We start from the raw sequence: 16,835 nt of genomic DNA on the forward strand, positions 1-16,835 counted from the left end.
TTTTGCATGGTTGTTAGAGACCATAGACTAACACCATGTACCAAATTTAGCCGGATCGGTTGAAATTTACTTCTCTTAGAGCCTCCGCAAGCCAAATCGGCGGATCGGTTTATATGGGGGCTATATGTAATTATGGACCGATGTGAACCAATTTTTGCATGGTTGTTAGAGACCATATACTAACAGCATGTATTAAATTTCAGCCGGATCGGATGAAATTTACTTCTCTTAGAGCCTCCGCAAGCCAAATCGGGGGATCGGTTTATATGGGGGCTATATGTAATTATGGGCCGATGTGAACCAAGTTTTGCGTGGTTGTTAGAGACCATATACTAACACCATGTACCAAATTTCAGCCGGATCGGATGCCGGATTTGCTTCTCTTAGATGCTCCGCAAGCCAAATCTGGGGATCGCTTTATATGGGGGCTATACGTAAAAGTGAACCGATATGGCCCATTTGCAATACCATCCGACCTACATCAATAACAACTACTTGTGCCAAGTTTCAAGTCGATAGCTTGTTTCGTTCGGAAGTTAGCGTGATTTCAACAGACGGACGGAGGGATGGTCATGCTCAGATCGACTCAGAATTTCACCACGACCAAAAATATATATATGCTTTATGGAGTCTTAGAGCAATATTTCGATGTGTTACAAATGGAATGACAAAGTTAATATACCCCCATGCTATGGTGGAGGGAGCCACCGTGGTGCAATGGTTAGCATGCCCGCCTTGCATACACAAGGTCGTGGGTTCGATTCCTGCATCGACCGAACACCAAAAAGTTTTTCAGCGGTGGATTGTCCCACCTCAGTAATGCTGGTGACATTTCTGAGGGTTTCAAAGCTTCTCTAAGTGGTTTCACTGCAATGTGGAACGCCGTTCGGACTCGGCTATAAAACGGAGGTCCCTTGTCATTGAGCTTAACATGGAATCGGGCAGCACTCAGTGATAAGAGAGAAGTTCACCAATGTGGTATCACAATGGCCTGAATAGTCTAAGTGAGCCTGATACATCGGGCTGCCACCTAACCTAACCTAACCTATGGTGGAGGGTATAAAAATAATCCCGGCAAAAACTCTCATTAGCCGACAATTTTGTAGGTAATCCTAATCAAAGAGAAGTAACCATTTATTAATTGGAGTCGCTTCGGATTACAATTACATACGCATGTTGTAGGAGAAAAGCACTTCACCCCAGGGATACCTTCGGCAATGGAATAAATAGTGCATTTAAAGCATATGATCACCTAATATGCTATCCCTTATTTGTAGATATACCAAAGTTTGTAAAATAAGCAATTATTGCCTCAGATAACTAAATCTAGAAAATAATGGCTTCTCTCGCCCATTACAATGTTTTGCATACGATAGCTGTAAACTTGTGTCACCAAATTTGAGAATGAGCTTGAGAAATTGTTGCAACTGTGTTGACAGGAAATCTATACTCGATCCATTAAAAGAATACGAAATACAGCAATGTCTACGAGATACCAATGGGCAATTTGTTTCCGATTCAAAGCAAAAGAGATTTTATTTTGTCGATTTCGTACAACCTGTTTACTTTAATTTATCCCATGATGATATTTCACCCAAATGTGACGTATGGATTTCCCACTCTATCAAATCGAAGTCATCAATGACGACTTTGAATAAAATGCAATGGCACCAAGCAGAGAAAACTTTCTTCTTCACACTTTCATTGCGGCAATAAAGGAAAAAGTCATGAAATACGGCCTACTGACCCATTTTCTTTAGCCCCACCAGCAGAAGTTGGACCAAACATTTGCATATGAATGGCTTGGCCTAAGTTGAATGACAAAATTCGATGCACTTTCTTTGCTTTAACCTTCGGCAACCCAGCAACCACAGAATATCTACTAAACAACACTACTCGAATTTACTCTAGAAATGGCTAATGTTTTCTGAGAGGCCAATAACTTGGAATCTAAGCTAATCTCGCAGAGGTTGATTACTCTACAAATCCAGTAAGTTTGTATTTTTTATTAGCCACAAGAGTTGGTGTTAATTTATTTTTAGAAATTCTCTGTAATGTGATGCGCTACGTCCATCATCTTCATGGAGGCCGCTGCTAACGCCCGTCATAGTGACGAAGATTACAGATTGAGGAAGAAACCAGTTTAAGAACTTGAACTTAAACCAATATTTGGTTTCTTTCTTTATGTGGACATTCATGGCAGAAAACAATGTCGAGAACCACAAGATCAACAATAAAAAAAATTGCATTAGGTTGCCATTGTCCACTTTGGCCAGAAACTCAATCAAAGCCACAGAAACCATTTAAGGTTGCTGTCTTCTTCAAAACCGGGCAATTTTCTCCTTCTCTTTGCAAACTCCATCATGGAAGATTGTCTCTATGTTGGAGTGCCCAAAACCTTCATTGGGAAGGTGTGTACTTAGGTTTTCTTGGAGATTTCTGCATTGCCTCGACCACAGCAGATTCAATAAAACGCATCTTCCATAGCGGGTCATTGGCCCCTTGAGTTGTTCGCAAAAGGCAAAAAGCCAAAGTTGTTTGTTGTCAGCAAAAACAAGAACTCGGAATTTTATGCCACACTTGGAGTTTGACTATTGAGATATTCTCTTGTACATGTGATTGTAGTGATCTTCCACTGAAGTGACCCTCTTGATTGAATCACTACAGAGATGTATCAAATAAAATTTGCCCATATGAAAAGGTTCAATGTAATGGAGTTTTTTTATGATCCCATTAAAGGTTATATTATGGCTAATATCAGAGCATAAATTCATGCCCTTTTCTACCATGAGTATTTCAATTTAATTATACATTGAAAGAACATATGGAGTTGAATAATAAACTCTGAATGGACAGGAAACATTGCTAATACTAACGAAAATTGTCACTGAAAATTGAGCCAGCGATATAATGTTCTAAATAGGTTTTCTTTTGTCAATTAATGCAAAATTATGATCCATTTCTAACCCTTTTTAATTAAAGTAATTTTTTAATATGCAATAAATTATTATAAAACAAGTAAGGAAAGTCTAAAGTCGGGCGGGGCCGACTATATTATACCCTGCACCACTTTGTAGATCTAAATTTTCGATACCATATCACATCCGTCAAATGTGTTGGGTGCTATATATAAAGGTTCGTCCCAAATACATACATTTAAATATCACTCGATTTGGACTGAATTTGACAAGCTTTTACAAAATCTATGGACACAAAATTTAAGTTGGCTAATGCACTAGGGTGGAACACAATTTTAGTAAAAAAAATATGGGAAACGTTTAAATCTGAAGCAATTTTAAGGAAACTTCGAAAAAGTTTATTTATGATTTATCGCTCGATATACATGTATTAGAAATTTAGGAAAATTAGAGTCATTTTTACAACTTTTCGACTAAGCAGTGGCGATTTTACAAGGAAAATGTTGGTATTTTGACCATTTTTGTCGAAATCAGAAAAACATATATATGGGAGCTATATCTAAATCTGAACCGATTTCAACCAAATTTGGCACGCATAGCAACAATGCTAATTCTACTCCCTGTGCAAAATTTCAACTAAATCCGAGTTAAAAATTGGCCTCTGTGGTCATATGAGTGTAAATCGGGCGAAAGCTATATATGGGAGATATATCTAAATCTGAACCGATTTCAACCAAATTTGGCACACATAGCTACAATGCTAATTCTTCTCCCTGTGCAAAATTTCAACTAAATCGGAGCAAAAAATTGGCCTCTATGGTCAAATGAGTGTAAATCGGCCGAAAGCTATATATGGGAGCTATATCTAAATCTGAACCGATTTCAACCAAATTTGGCACGCATAGCTACAATGCTAATTCTGCTCCCTGTGCAAAATTTCAACCAAATTGGGGTAAAACTCTAGCTTCTGGGACCGTATTAGTCCATATCGGGCGAAAGATATATATGTGAGCTATATCTAAATCTGAACCGATTTCAATAAAATTTGGCACACTTGACTACAGTACTAATTGTTCTTCTTGTGCAAAATTTTAAGCAAATTAGGTTAAAACTCTGGCTTCTGGGGCCATATAAGTCCATATCGGGCGAATATATATATGGGAGCTATATCTAAATCTGAACCGATTTCTTTCAAAATCAATAGGGATCTATTCTGAGCCAAAACACATACTTGTGCCAAATTGGACTAAAACTGCGACCTAGACTTTGATTACAAAAATGTGTTCACGGACAGACGGACATCGCTATATCGACTCAAGAGCCCACCCTGAGCATTTTTGCCAAAGACACCATGTGTCTATCGCGTCTCCTTCTGGGTGTTGCAAACATATGCACTAACTTATAATACCCTGTTCCACGGTGTGGAGCAGGGTATAAATATATTTCTGTGGATTTCTGAGACACTTTCTTTTCCTACCTAGAAGAGTTGCTCGCAATCAACACAACAAAAACAGTACATGTAATTACTGCGTATATAATCCGAGATTTCAACCAGCCCAAACACCCATTGAGAAGGAATTTGATCATCTCAAGAGCATAATGATATTTTTGGACATTTGAACATTTCTGCAAAAAATATTGTTTTCTCGCCAAACATTTGCACGGTTGCCTTAGTCAGATACATAATCTCTGAGAAAATAACATGGTTGCGACAAACATGTTACATTTTCTCCCGCCGAATATGACATTATTAACTTGAAACCTATTTGAGGTGATCACATTCAAGAACTCTGAAAACGCATCTCTATCGGCTGAAACGAATCGTTGGGTCAAAGAATGAAGCCGATTCTGCTTTGACGAAGACTTTCGTTAGAGCCAATACACATTTGACTACTCGGCAACGTGGTATTGAACGATTTTTTGTTAGAAAACACAACACTTTTAAATCATCTTCTCCACCTTGCAATTCATACAAAGTGTCGTAGGTTCAATCCCAGTTTTCATCAAACACCAAAAAGTCTATCCCCTCTCAGTAATGGTGGTGAGTGTATCAAAGCTTCAGGTCCAAGGTTTCACCATAATGTGAAACTCCGTTCAGAGTTCCCATTTCAGTTATCAGCCACTATACCTAATCCACACTGTTATCCGAAATACAAATGAAATTTTCCAATAATTCTCCAGCAACATTTGGGATGAAAACATCCCAAATGTTCGTGTCTTTTCAGAAAAAAATTTTAAGGGCTGTTACATTCGTCAGCTTTGCAGATGGTTCTAAACGGTATTCAAGAGAATTAGTTTCGTGAGATAAATTATGTCCTTGGAGACCGATCACCGCCATAAGGAGCGAAAAACGTTACGGCAAGCGAGGGAAGTTTCAGGTTTTTAACTATATTGTAGAAGCATAACATTCTAAATGTACCTAATCGTAATAGTTCGGTCTCCAGCAGTAATTACAACAATTCTTCGTTTAAATACTACCGAATATTAAATGAACTTTCTTTGAAATCTTTACCCAAAAGAAATCGTGTTGAGGACAATAATAATTTGTGTGTTTTTGAATTGTTAACCACAATGGGTAACTCTATATTCCGATGTTTCATTAGTCTTGTTTCCTAGGAAAATGTTAATTGAAACTGATGCCATACGTGCTTAAGTTTTTCTAATTAATGATTCAGTTTAGAATACACAATCCAAAAAATGTTATGAGCATAGCAGCGAACAAACCTTTGGATACACATCTTGATTTACCATACGGCCAATGGCAAGACGATGGGCACTTATGTAGTTCTTGAAGCCAAATAGCGAATTTAATGGAACGACTGTTGGAATTTTATGTAATCAATGTTGTTACGCATAAATTGCGAGAATCCTTATGGCAAGAATTAATCCAGGAGAGCCAATGGAGTGGGGCACATAGCTATGGCAGAGAATGAGAGATACTTACGTACACCAATGGACAAACACTTGACGACAACTATAAGACCAGTACAGATATCAAACTGACAACGTCCACAAGCTCGACAAAGCAAACAGGTAGAGAGATCGATGCACATTACAAGCCGGGTATAAATGCGCTTCTGCCAAAGAAATTTCAAACAGTTGTCGAATTTTAGTGAACGCGTTAACTACACACGGAGCTCCAACGTCTACACACTCGCGGACTGGTTTTGTGTTGACTGGAATTATTTAAAAGAGGCTTTCATTTGAACATTGTGGATTACTCGAATTGATTGCAGCAAGGCAAAATAGCAAGGGGAGGATGCGTTATTCCATAGCAATTGTTGGATTCTTTTTGGCCATCGCTGTCGGTTGCGATGCTGCAACTGTCCAAAGACGTTATCGTAATGCCGAAGAAGTTCTAGTACCGGTTACTGTGATACAAGATGGAGAAGAGATCAAGGAAATCAAAAATGAGGATATTGCAGCAACCCAAGAGAAAAGTGCACCCATAGTAGCTGATGTTACAGCTAAAGACATAGTTGCAGAGGAGATCGCTAAGGCTGTTGATGAAGAACAAAAAGCGGTGGCTATTGAGGCAGTAGAAGAGGCTCAACGCCGTTTTGATGAAGATTTGTTGGAGGAGGAAATCAAAGATGAGGTTATCGAGGAAAATGAGAAACTCTTAAAAGATCTGGCAGAAAAGGAGGAAAAACTTGAAGAAATAAAAAATGAAAAGAAACAGGAGGAGGAAATAGAGCAAGCTTTAAAAAGTCTTCCGTCCACCGAAGCTATAGTTCTACCAGAAATTATTCCCGAAGCTCAAGAAGACATTAAGGATATAATTAGTCAGGATGAAATTGTCAAAAATACAGAGGCGATTCCAGAAATCGCCCAAGAGATTATCAAGCCCCAGCCAGACCTGAAGTCCTTGGTGAAACCTGGTGACTCAGAGTTGGCTCATAGTGAAAGTGAGAGCGAACCAGAAGGAAATCTGCGCCAAGCTACACAGGCCACTCCTGCTCAAACAACCCAACAAAACTTTGTACAGCAACTAATCCAAAGCTCGCCTCTAGGCCAATTTTTTAATCAGATAACCGGACAAAATAATCAAGGCCAAGTCGCTAATGACGAAGCTGTTAGTGCTCCTGCCACACCTAACCCCACAATTCCTGCATTCCTGGCCCCTGCCCTAACAACCGTGCAAAATGCAGCCCAATCGGTGGTTAACACAACAACATCAGCCTTCCAGGGACTCACAAGTTTTGCCTCGAATCTTGGCAACCAATTCCAAAACACTTTATCCAGTTTGGGTGGACAACAACCAGCACAACAAGCTGCTGCTGATGTTACGACAGCTCGACCACAAGGACCTTTCCAGCAACTAGTCAACACCTTCATGGGCAATAACCAGCAGTCCGCACAACCGTCCCCTCAACCGCAGGGACCGCTACAGGGTCTTCTCAATATCTTCCAAGGTAACAATGCCAATACTCCTCCCTCACAAGGTAATACGGCATCGGCTGATACTGTACAACCGGCCAAAGAACCCGAAGTGGCCGAAGCAGTCCATTCTACCGTGGAAGAGAATGTCATAAACACAGCCGACACTCTTAGCAATGAAATTCGCAATAGTGCTGAGGTTGAGGACTCTTTTGAAGACACCGCTCAACCGGACGAATTGATTGTAGTCCAAGATGATGCCTCTCAAAATCAGGAGCAACCTCAACAACAGCAATGATACCATTGTTGTCCCCAGAAGCCATTTGGTTCCATTTTAGACATTAGGCTTAGCCACATAAGATTCATTATTTGAAGAAATCACACGCCGCCAGTATCATCTCCATTTTTTAAATTATTTTGAAAATTTCAATTAGATTTAAGAGCATCGTACATAAAAACACACCAATGCAACAAAAAATTATATTTATTTTGCATTCCCATTTTTAATAAATAAAAAAACGAATATATATAAAAAATGAAAAAATAAAAAGAGTTTACATTTTACAAAACCTCACTGAATTCGAAGAGATACTTACTTTGAAGCTGGCTGAAGTGTCAATTAATAAAAAGAATTTCCAAAAAAGTGATTTTCATCCCCAACCTGTTACTCGGTAGTAATCAAAATTCAAATAGTCTCTAATGAATAAAACAAGAACTTGCCATAGGGTAGAATCATTCCATTTACGTATCCTTTCCATTGCTTGTTGAGCCTATTAAGGAATAAATATTCTGACATTTACCATAAACTCACTCAAATGTACCGAATTCAATCAGTCCACTTGGGATGGTTAGCATATCATATACACTCAAAAACAAAAAGTGAATTCACCGTAAGGAACATAATATAACAAAGGAAAATTTTAGAAAACTATTACAAACGCGGATATCACGTCGATATCACAAAATTAAAAAATAAATAATTTTCGACAAATTCACTATTAAGTGGTTACTATGTTCTGGTTTTCCACCAAAACTCTAAATTAAAAGTGTAAAAATACATATGACGAAGAATATATTTTTATCAGATCTTGACAAAGCTTGGATGGAAAGTTTTAGAGTATGGTTAGGTTATGTGGCAGCCCGATGTATCAGGCTCACTTAGAGTATTCAGTCCATTGTGATACCACAGTGGTGAACTTCTCTCTTATCACTGAGTGCTGTCCGATTCCATGTTAAGCTCAATGACAAGGGACCTCCTTTTTATAGCCGAGTCCGAACGGCGTTCCACATTCCAGTGAAACCACTTAGAGAAGCTTTGAAACCCTCAGAAATGTCACCAGCATTACTGAGGTGGGATAATCCACCGCTGAAAAACTTTTTGGTGTTCGGTCGTTGCAGGAATCGAACCCACGACCTTGTGTATGCAAGGCGGGCATGCTAACCATTGCACCACGGTGGCTCCCAAGTCTTAGAGTATAGTTTCATCTTTTTAAATTAATTGATTCAAAAATTTAGTCGCTAAAATCGCCATTTTTTCACAATTACTTTTCTTTAATAATCCATTTTATGGAATAAAAACTTTGTGAAAATTTGCTTTGGCCTATTCCCCATCATGTTATAATAAAATTTGCAACAAAGATGTATAATTTGATGCCTTTCTTTACTGATTTAGTTTTCACTTTTTAAAGGAATCTTTTTTTGTTTGAAAGAAAAAAATTGGAGTTCGTAATTGCAAAACAAGTAAGAAAAGTCTAAAGTCGGGCGGGGCCGACTATATTATACCCTGCACCACTTTGTAGATCTAAATTTTCTATACCATTTCACATCCGCTATATATAAAGCTTTGTTCCAAATACATACATTTAAATATCACTCGATCTGGACAGAATTTTATAGACTTCTGCAAAATCTATAGATTCAAAAGTTAAGTCGGCTAATGCACTAGGGTGGAACACAATGTTAGTAAAAAACAAGTAAGAAAAGCCTAAAGTCGGGCGGGGCCGACTATATTATACCCTGCACCACTTTGTAGATCTAAATTTTCTATACCATATCACATCCGCTATATATAAAGGTTTGTTCCAAATACATACATTTAAATATCACTCGAGCTGGACAGAATTCGATAGTTTTCTACTATCTAGTTTTCTACTGCACTAGGGTGGAACACAATGTTAGTAAAAAAATATCTGGAGCAATTTTATGGAAACTTCGCAAAAGTTTATTTATGATTTATCGCTCGTTATATATGTATTAGAAGTTTAGGAAAATTAGAGTCATTTTTACAACTTTTTGACAAAGCTGTGGCGATTTTACAAAGAAAATGTTGGTATTTTGACCATTTTTGTCGAAATCAGAAAAACATATATATGGGAGCTATATCTAAATCTGAACCGATTTCAACAAAATTTGGCACGCATAGCTACAATTCTAATTCTACTCCCTGTGCAAAATTTCAACTATATCGGAATTAAAAATTGGCTATTTATGGGAGCTATATCTAAATCTGAACCGATTTAAACAAAATTTGGCACACTTGACTATAGGAAATGTCCACAAAGTACGGCATTCCCAAGATATTTAAATTCCATTAAAATGTTTGAAAACACATATTCAATGGCCGGGTAACTGGTAAAGTTAGTTTAGATAGAGTGGCGTAGCTTCGCTACGGGAAATGAATCTACAACAGAGCCGGTACAGGACTACTCCCTGGTGTGAATAGACCAGTCCCAGTTCTGGCCGAAACGTATGGAGGGACCGGTCACTTCAACACGGGTTTGTCATTGACGGGGATAAATTTACACTGCAGGCCACGGATTGGACTCATTCCAAACTACATGACCTGGGAGAACTTAGTAGGGCTAGACAGGTCCTCATGAACCAGTCTGGGACAAACCCTTAGGTACCGGTATTATTTTGATCATCCAAATTGCACCAGAAAGAAAAACTTTTGGACTATGTTGGCCCATAGGTAAATGTCTAGATCAAATAAAATTTTAAAATAAAGAGAGAAAACTACGACAAACTCGAGCACTGGTACTAGTCCTGTGGCAATATTTCGTAGGATTGCCAGTTGGACAAGTGGTGAATTTTTCTCTTAATAATGAGTGCTACCCGATTCTATATTTAGCTCAATAACAAGGAACCTCCGTCTTATAGCTGAAGAGAACCTATAAAATACACAGGAATGTCAACATCATTAGTGAGAGGGATAAACTACCACTGAAAAACTTTTTTGGTGCTCGGTCGAAACGGCAATCTAGCGTTGAGAGTACATCTATGCCGACAGGAGCAGCAGAGTAATGGTGTATGTAGGACGTTTTAGGAAGATGTTACTATGAACACTACCTATGCCTGGCCCATCTTGAAACCGGGGACTGGAAACAAATTAGGCAATTCGTCTAAGAAGTTAAGAGCACACAAATTATGACATGGGTGTATATAGGCCCCCATACGACAGCGAATCTTGGATCCTCTTTTCAATCTAACCTAACCTAGATATATCAAGTTCATCAGGATTATTTTAAGTATTATTTTTTAAGTGTCTCTGTGCTTTAATTTTTTCAAATGATTATGAATTTTTACTCATCTGGTAAAAAAACTACGATTTTCAATAAAAGTTAACATTTAATATTCCCGTTCGATTTAACGAATTTTTCTAAATAACGAAAGAGCTTGACAATATATCGTTCGTTAAGCCGAGCTTCGACTGTATATGGGAGCTATATCTAAATCTGAACCGATTTCTTCCAAAATCAAGAAGGATTCTATTCCGAGCCAAAACACATACTTGTGCCAAATTTGAAGTCGATTGGACTGAAACTGCGACCTAGACTTTGATTACAAAAATGTGTTCACGCACAGACCGACAGACTATATCGACTCAGGAACCCACCCTGAGCATTTTTGCCAAAGACACCATGTGTCTATCTCGTCTCCTTCTGGGTGTTGCAAACATATGCACTAACTTATAATACCCTGTTCCACAGTGTGGCGCAGGGTATAAATATCTTTAGTTACATACGAAGTTCTACACGCTCACAAAAAATCGCTTCTGTAACATATACTCCCAAACATATTTTGCTTCAAGCATATACATTTTTGGGTATTGCCCAAACATTTATATGTTTGATCTCTTCCAATATATAATATGTTTGAAAGCATATTGGTCTAAACAATATATGTTTGGATAGTCTAAGTTCCAAACATTTTGTATTTTTGCATCCAAATTCAATAATGTTGTCTTCCAAAAAACAATATGTTATTATATGAACATATAATATGTTTGGAAGCATTTTGCACCCAAAATTATTATATGCTTAAAAAAAATTCTCAAAATTTTATTTATTTATTTATATATTTACAATCATAATGAATTATGAAAATAAACAGGTAATATAGGTGCTAACAACATAGGTTTTCGACCTGAATGCTCAAAATTTTGTTTCTGTCCAATTGTATATTCCCCCACATCTTTCTCACTTCCACGAGATTTTTTAGTTCTTAGCACCTTTTTCTGTAATACAAACATTGTAGAAAAAATTATTCAATTGTATGATTTTTTTATTTTAATTTTACCTTTTGCCGGACGGGGATTCGAACAGCGGACCACACAGTTTGTAAGGATCAAAGAAGTAGCTGATCAATTGCCCAAGGAAAAATAAAATGTTAATTTTGTAATAACAAGCAACAACCACCAACTTAATTCAATATCGCTCCCTGTTAAATAGCGCTCCAAGCTACTAAACACATATATGTTTAATATAATAAAATTAATATATTAATATATGTTTGCATCCAAGCATATTATATTTAAAAACATTTTATGTCCCAAACATAATATGTTCTAACATATTAACATATATGTCCCAAACATGTTATGCTATTTTATGAACATTATATGCTTGCACTCAAAAATATTGTGTTTAAAAATTTGTGTTCCAAACATATAATGTTTATAGCCAAACATATGAGAAACAGTCTTTTTCATCCGTGTAGATGGGTGCGCGTGTGATAAAATTCACAAATATTAGGAAATTCTGAACTATTTTGTGGGAAGTACGATTTCCGTAAATCTATGAGCTTATGGGAAGTATGAATTTAGTAAATCGTTATGCTTCATTTGTGTATACATTTTCCCCCTTTTTAGTTAATTTAACTAACGTACGAGTAAACAAAAAATTATAAAAGTTTTTCTCATATTGGAGGGTTCACTTCGTTTAGTGTAGTTGTACGAAATGAAACTGCATAATTTCCAACACTAATAAGCTTCGCCCAATCGTTTAATTTGTTTATTAAATACGGTAGAATGAAGTCGTGTCGAAATTTAATTCAATTCATTTACCAAATCTTGAAAATGCCAACATTAAAATTTCTAATTATATTCCATGGGAGTTCCCGCGAATAAATGAAATATATTGAAATTATTTTATTGTGTTTTTTATTCGAATTATTATCTGTTTAATTAAATATACATACAGTCGTCGCATTTTATATAGCTGCTTTTTGGTTTTTGTTCTCTTGCCTTATGGTTTATGTATTTAGATACCATGAAATTAAGTTATTTTAATTGTTCTTAATTAAATATATTTTTTGTTCTTTTGTTAATCAATACTTCATTTTGGTTGTGTTTGATGATGATTGAATCTCTCTCAAATTAGGCATAGACTTAAGGTGGTTTTTAAATAGCACGTAAAAATACATAAATATATGTTATATATATATAAGAATGTAGGTATGCATGTATATGTATAAATAGTTAATTTTTCTGTTATAGTTTTTAGTTATGAATAAGGTGTTTTTTTTTTGCTTGATTTGTTTTAAACAAATATGCAGATAGAACAATAGACTTGAAAACATAAACAACGATTAGCAAACTAATCCTCTTTTTTTTAGAAAAAAGAAAACATGAAGATGAGCTCAGTGTAAATAGTTATGTAAATAGTATGGTCTTGCTGATCTCTTTCACTTTTATTTTTGCTGTTTCTTTTTCTAAATATTTATTTTAGTTTTTGTGTATATGTTGTCTTCATTTCACTATTATCATTAGCAGTAGCAAATAAATATAGAATCAATAACAATAAATAGTTTTTATTTTTGTTTTATTTGATTTATTTTTTAATTTGATGTTCCATATTTGGTTTAGTTCAGGATATATAGTTCATCCTTCACCACAGAAAATAAACCCAATCAGGCAGTTTAACTTGGGTATTTAAATTTTAAAATCGTTCCAAACTTTTAGAAATGTTTACCTCCCTTATGTACTTCACCTCATGGTTTTATTTGGCTGAAACAAATGGCTATTGTACCACAATAAAAACAAACAAAAATATACCAGCAGATTGTGAGTTCTGTTTTTGGCAGACTTTTTTCTATGAGTGTAATGATTTAGGGTATAATTTAGCGTTTGAGCGATTTGATTACAAAAATAAAAATCACATTTTACAAAAAAAAATGCTGTACAGAGAAAACACATTGGTTGAGACGACCGAGTTTAATGCCAACCTCTTTTTGAGCAGTTGAAGTTTCTATATGCTGATAATGGTGTAACCCGATCGACTCGGTCGACTCAATCGAATTATAGTGGTTGTGTCAAAATTATACGAGACCAATTTTCAAAACCCGTTCCAACACGGATATAAAAAGGAGGTCCCTTTTCGTTGAGCTAAAACAGAATCGGACAGCATACATTGATAAGAACAAATTTCACCACTTCATTTCTATTTTGTATTAATTAATTCAGGCCCAGCGACAACAGTTGCGGTAAATCTAATTAACAACTCGTAAATAGGCTGAAAAGCTTCTGATTAAAATTGTCATAAAATGGTTTTTGAAAAGAAAAGTCTTGTAACACACAGGGAAGGACTATGATCACCTCAACCCTGTTTCAAAAGCAAAATGTTATTATTTGACGGAGAACATGTTACATGTTTGCGGCAACAATGTTAGTTTCTTAAAAATTATATATATGATTTCGGCAACCATGTATATCTTTGACGAGAAAACAACATTTTTGCGGCCACCGTCTAAAAATAAACATATTTAGGGTGATCACATTCCTTTTCTGCGGGAACGCGTTTTGCGAATGAGCGTTCAAGAATTGATCAAATATCTATTAAAATTTCAGAATTTATGTTGAAATTCAAAAAAAAACCGATGATATGTAAGTGGCATAACCTACTCCTGCACCCAAAAATAGTGCACTCACCGTGGAAGAAAATGTAGGTTTATTTTAGAAAATTTTAACTAAAAAAGTTTTCTAATTGCAACATGTTACAAATAAGTTTATAATTTTTGTCAAATTGAAGAAAATTTTTTAAAAATAATTAATTTTTTTCTATTGTTTAAGAAAATTTCATATGTTGAAAGAAAAAATTGGATTTAAAAATTGTTAAAATGCCTTTAGGGCTGTACGAAGTTCAAGACAGGTACAATTTTAGTAAAATTTACTCATTTGAGAGACTTATGAACACAATTTAAGCAAATTTGTGTCATTTTAAGAAAATATGAACAAATTTATTTTTTAGTAAAATTGTGCACTATATTTGTATACAACTTTTTTTCTTATTTTTAGTTCACGTCATTAAAGTTAGCAAAAAATGATTCAAATAAGGAATATTTACTCATATTGTGCAGAATTTAACTAAAATCAACTAATCTTCAAACTAAAATAAAGTTCAATTGGCATTAAAGCCCCTTTTTTCTGGGTGTGGGATCGATCCAAATTCAAGTTGAACTTCTCATTAAAGAGAATTATATCGCGAAATTTAATATGTTTTAGGATTAAGAAAATATCGCTATATGAAATTTTGCTATTATGTCTTTCTACGACTTAATACATTATAAAAAAATAAAAAAAAATCAAAGGACATTCGTTAACGGCAACCGTGTGTAATTGATCATTACTAAAAACTTCCATTTCCAATCAATGGTTATTTTCTACGTGTAGAAAGAATATTGGTAAACAAGAAATAATTTTAAATTTATAGTAATTTGCTATAGTTAGAAATCGTCATTTGGAATAATGTTTGTTTTGAAATTTTGTATGTACTTTTCAAAGGACTGAACATTATCCCTTAGAAAAGTGAATCTATGTATATTTTTCAACGTTAAACTGCATTATTGAAAGTTTTCAGTTTTCTGTGGCGGCAGGAATTTCAGCATAAGGCAAATTAAATGATTCTTGATATCAAGCATCTCATATATGTTATAAACATTGTATTTTTAATGAAAATGTGTTACAGAGACCACAAATATTGTACCATAAATTCGTTCTAACCGGGGTACGTTATAAACGTGTTTGACTGTAGTAGAATCGGTTTATATAAGTTTGTATAGGTTTGGGATATATGTGTATATGAGTGTATAAGTTAGTAGCGTGTATGTATGTATATGCATTTTCCTATTATAAATAAAATATATTTGATATATGTTTGATTATATGATGATTCTCTTTACCAAAGTGATAAATATGTGTGTGGTATATATGCGTATGCTTACGTCAAAGGTGGTTACATAGGACAGAGGAAACGATGATTTACTTTGTAATAAATATGTATGTATGTATGTATGTATATATGTATATACATATGTATGTATATATTTTTACTCCTACATAATTTCGATATAGTTATTGGACCAAAATTTATCATTATTTTATGTTGCTCTCTACAAAAATGAAGCCGTTCATAATGGTTTGTTGTTGTTTTTCCGTTTTGGGAATTATTACACTTTTGGATATTTACTCATTTTTAATTGCATGTTATATTCTTTAGTTGAAAATAAATGAGATTGAAAATATTGGAGAAAATGTACTAATTTATATATAGAGACTTGAAGCTATACTATCATTTTTATTTTGGACAGAAAATTTAATTTCGAGGTTAATAAAAAGCCTATATTTAGTAAACAAATAAAAATATATTTATTTATTAGCCATTATTGTCGTTTATTACGCTGTGTCTATTGGACTGGACAAAACAAAATAGCTACTTAGGTTCTAACGAAATGATAGTGCTTTCATGGCTGATATTTATGTAAATAAAATATTATTTTTCATCAAATACGAAATATTGTAGAGTTAATTCAGCTCGAAAATTTAATATATCGAAGATCATTGATATTGCAAAAATGCAATTTAAAATAAAAATAGGGGTTTATCTAACCCATCTTGGTGCATCTCGTTTTGCGTTGTTTCAACTTCCTTTTATTCAATCTGAAAAACAAAACTCTACAATGTTTTAACGGTTAAAGTTAACCCGAGAGAAGACATGCAATTTACTTTCTGTTAACCGGTAGTTAAAGCCTAACGGAGCTACATGAAAATGGACGTAAGAAGGTTTACGACGTTTTTTGACGTGTGGTAATGCGCTTTACAGACTATCAGTTATTCTGGACGGAATGTCGATGTTTGTAAAGAATCTTACAGTGTGTCGAATCGATACGACTTGTTGGCGATGACTAAGTAATCGGTAAATGTGTTATCGATCCCATAAACATGCAGAAGTATCGATTTTGCCTTCGGACTTAACTTATAAT

The 16,835-nt window shown here is 35.1% G+C and overlaps 1 protein-coding gene across 1 annotated transcript; it reads left to right on the forward strand.

Annotated features, from left to right (window-relative positions):
* Positions 1 to 5,997: 5,997 nt before the first annotated feature.
* Positions 5,998 to 7,945, forward strand: ImpE2 (Ecdysone-inducible gene E2). Its single transcript, XM_075305532.1, has one exon. The coding sequence runs from the start codon at positions 6,178 to 6,180 to the stop codon at positions 7,594 to 7,596; it is 1,419 nt and encodes a 472-aa protein (XP_075161647.1). The 5' UTR covers positions 5,998 to 6,177; the 3' UTR covers positions 7,597 to 7,945.
* Positions 7,946 to 16,835: the final 8,890 nt, after the last annotated feature.

Source organism: Haematobia irritans, chromosome 4 (genome assembly GCF_050003625.1).
Source record: "Haematobia irritans isolate KBUSLIRL chromosome 4, ASM5000362v1, whole genome shotgun sequence".
NCBI classification, from domain to species: Eukaryota; Metazoa; Arthropoda; class Insecta; order Diptera; family Muscidae; genus Haematobia; species Haematobia irritans.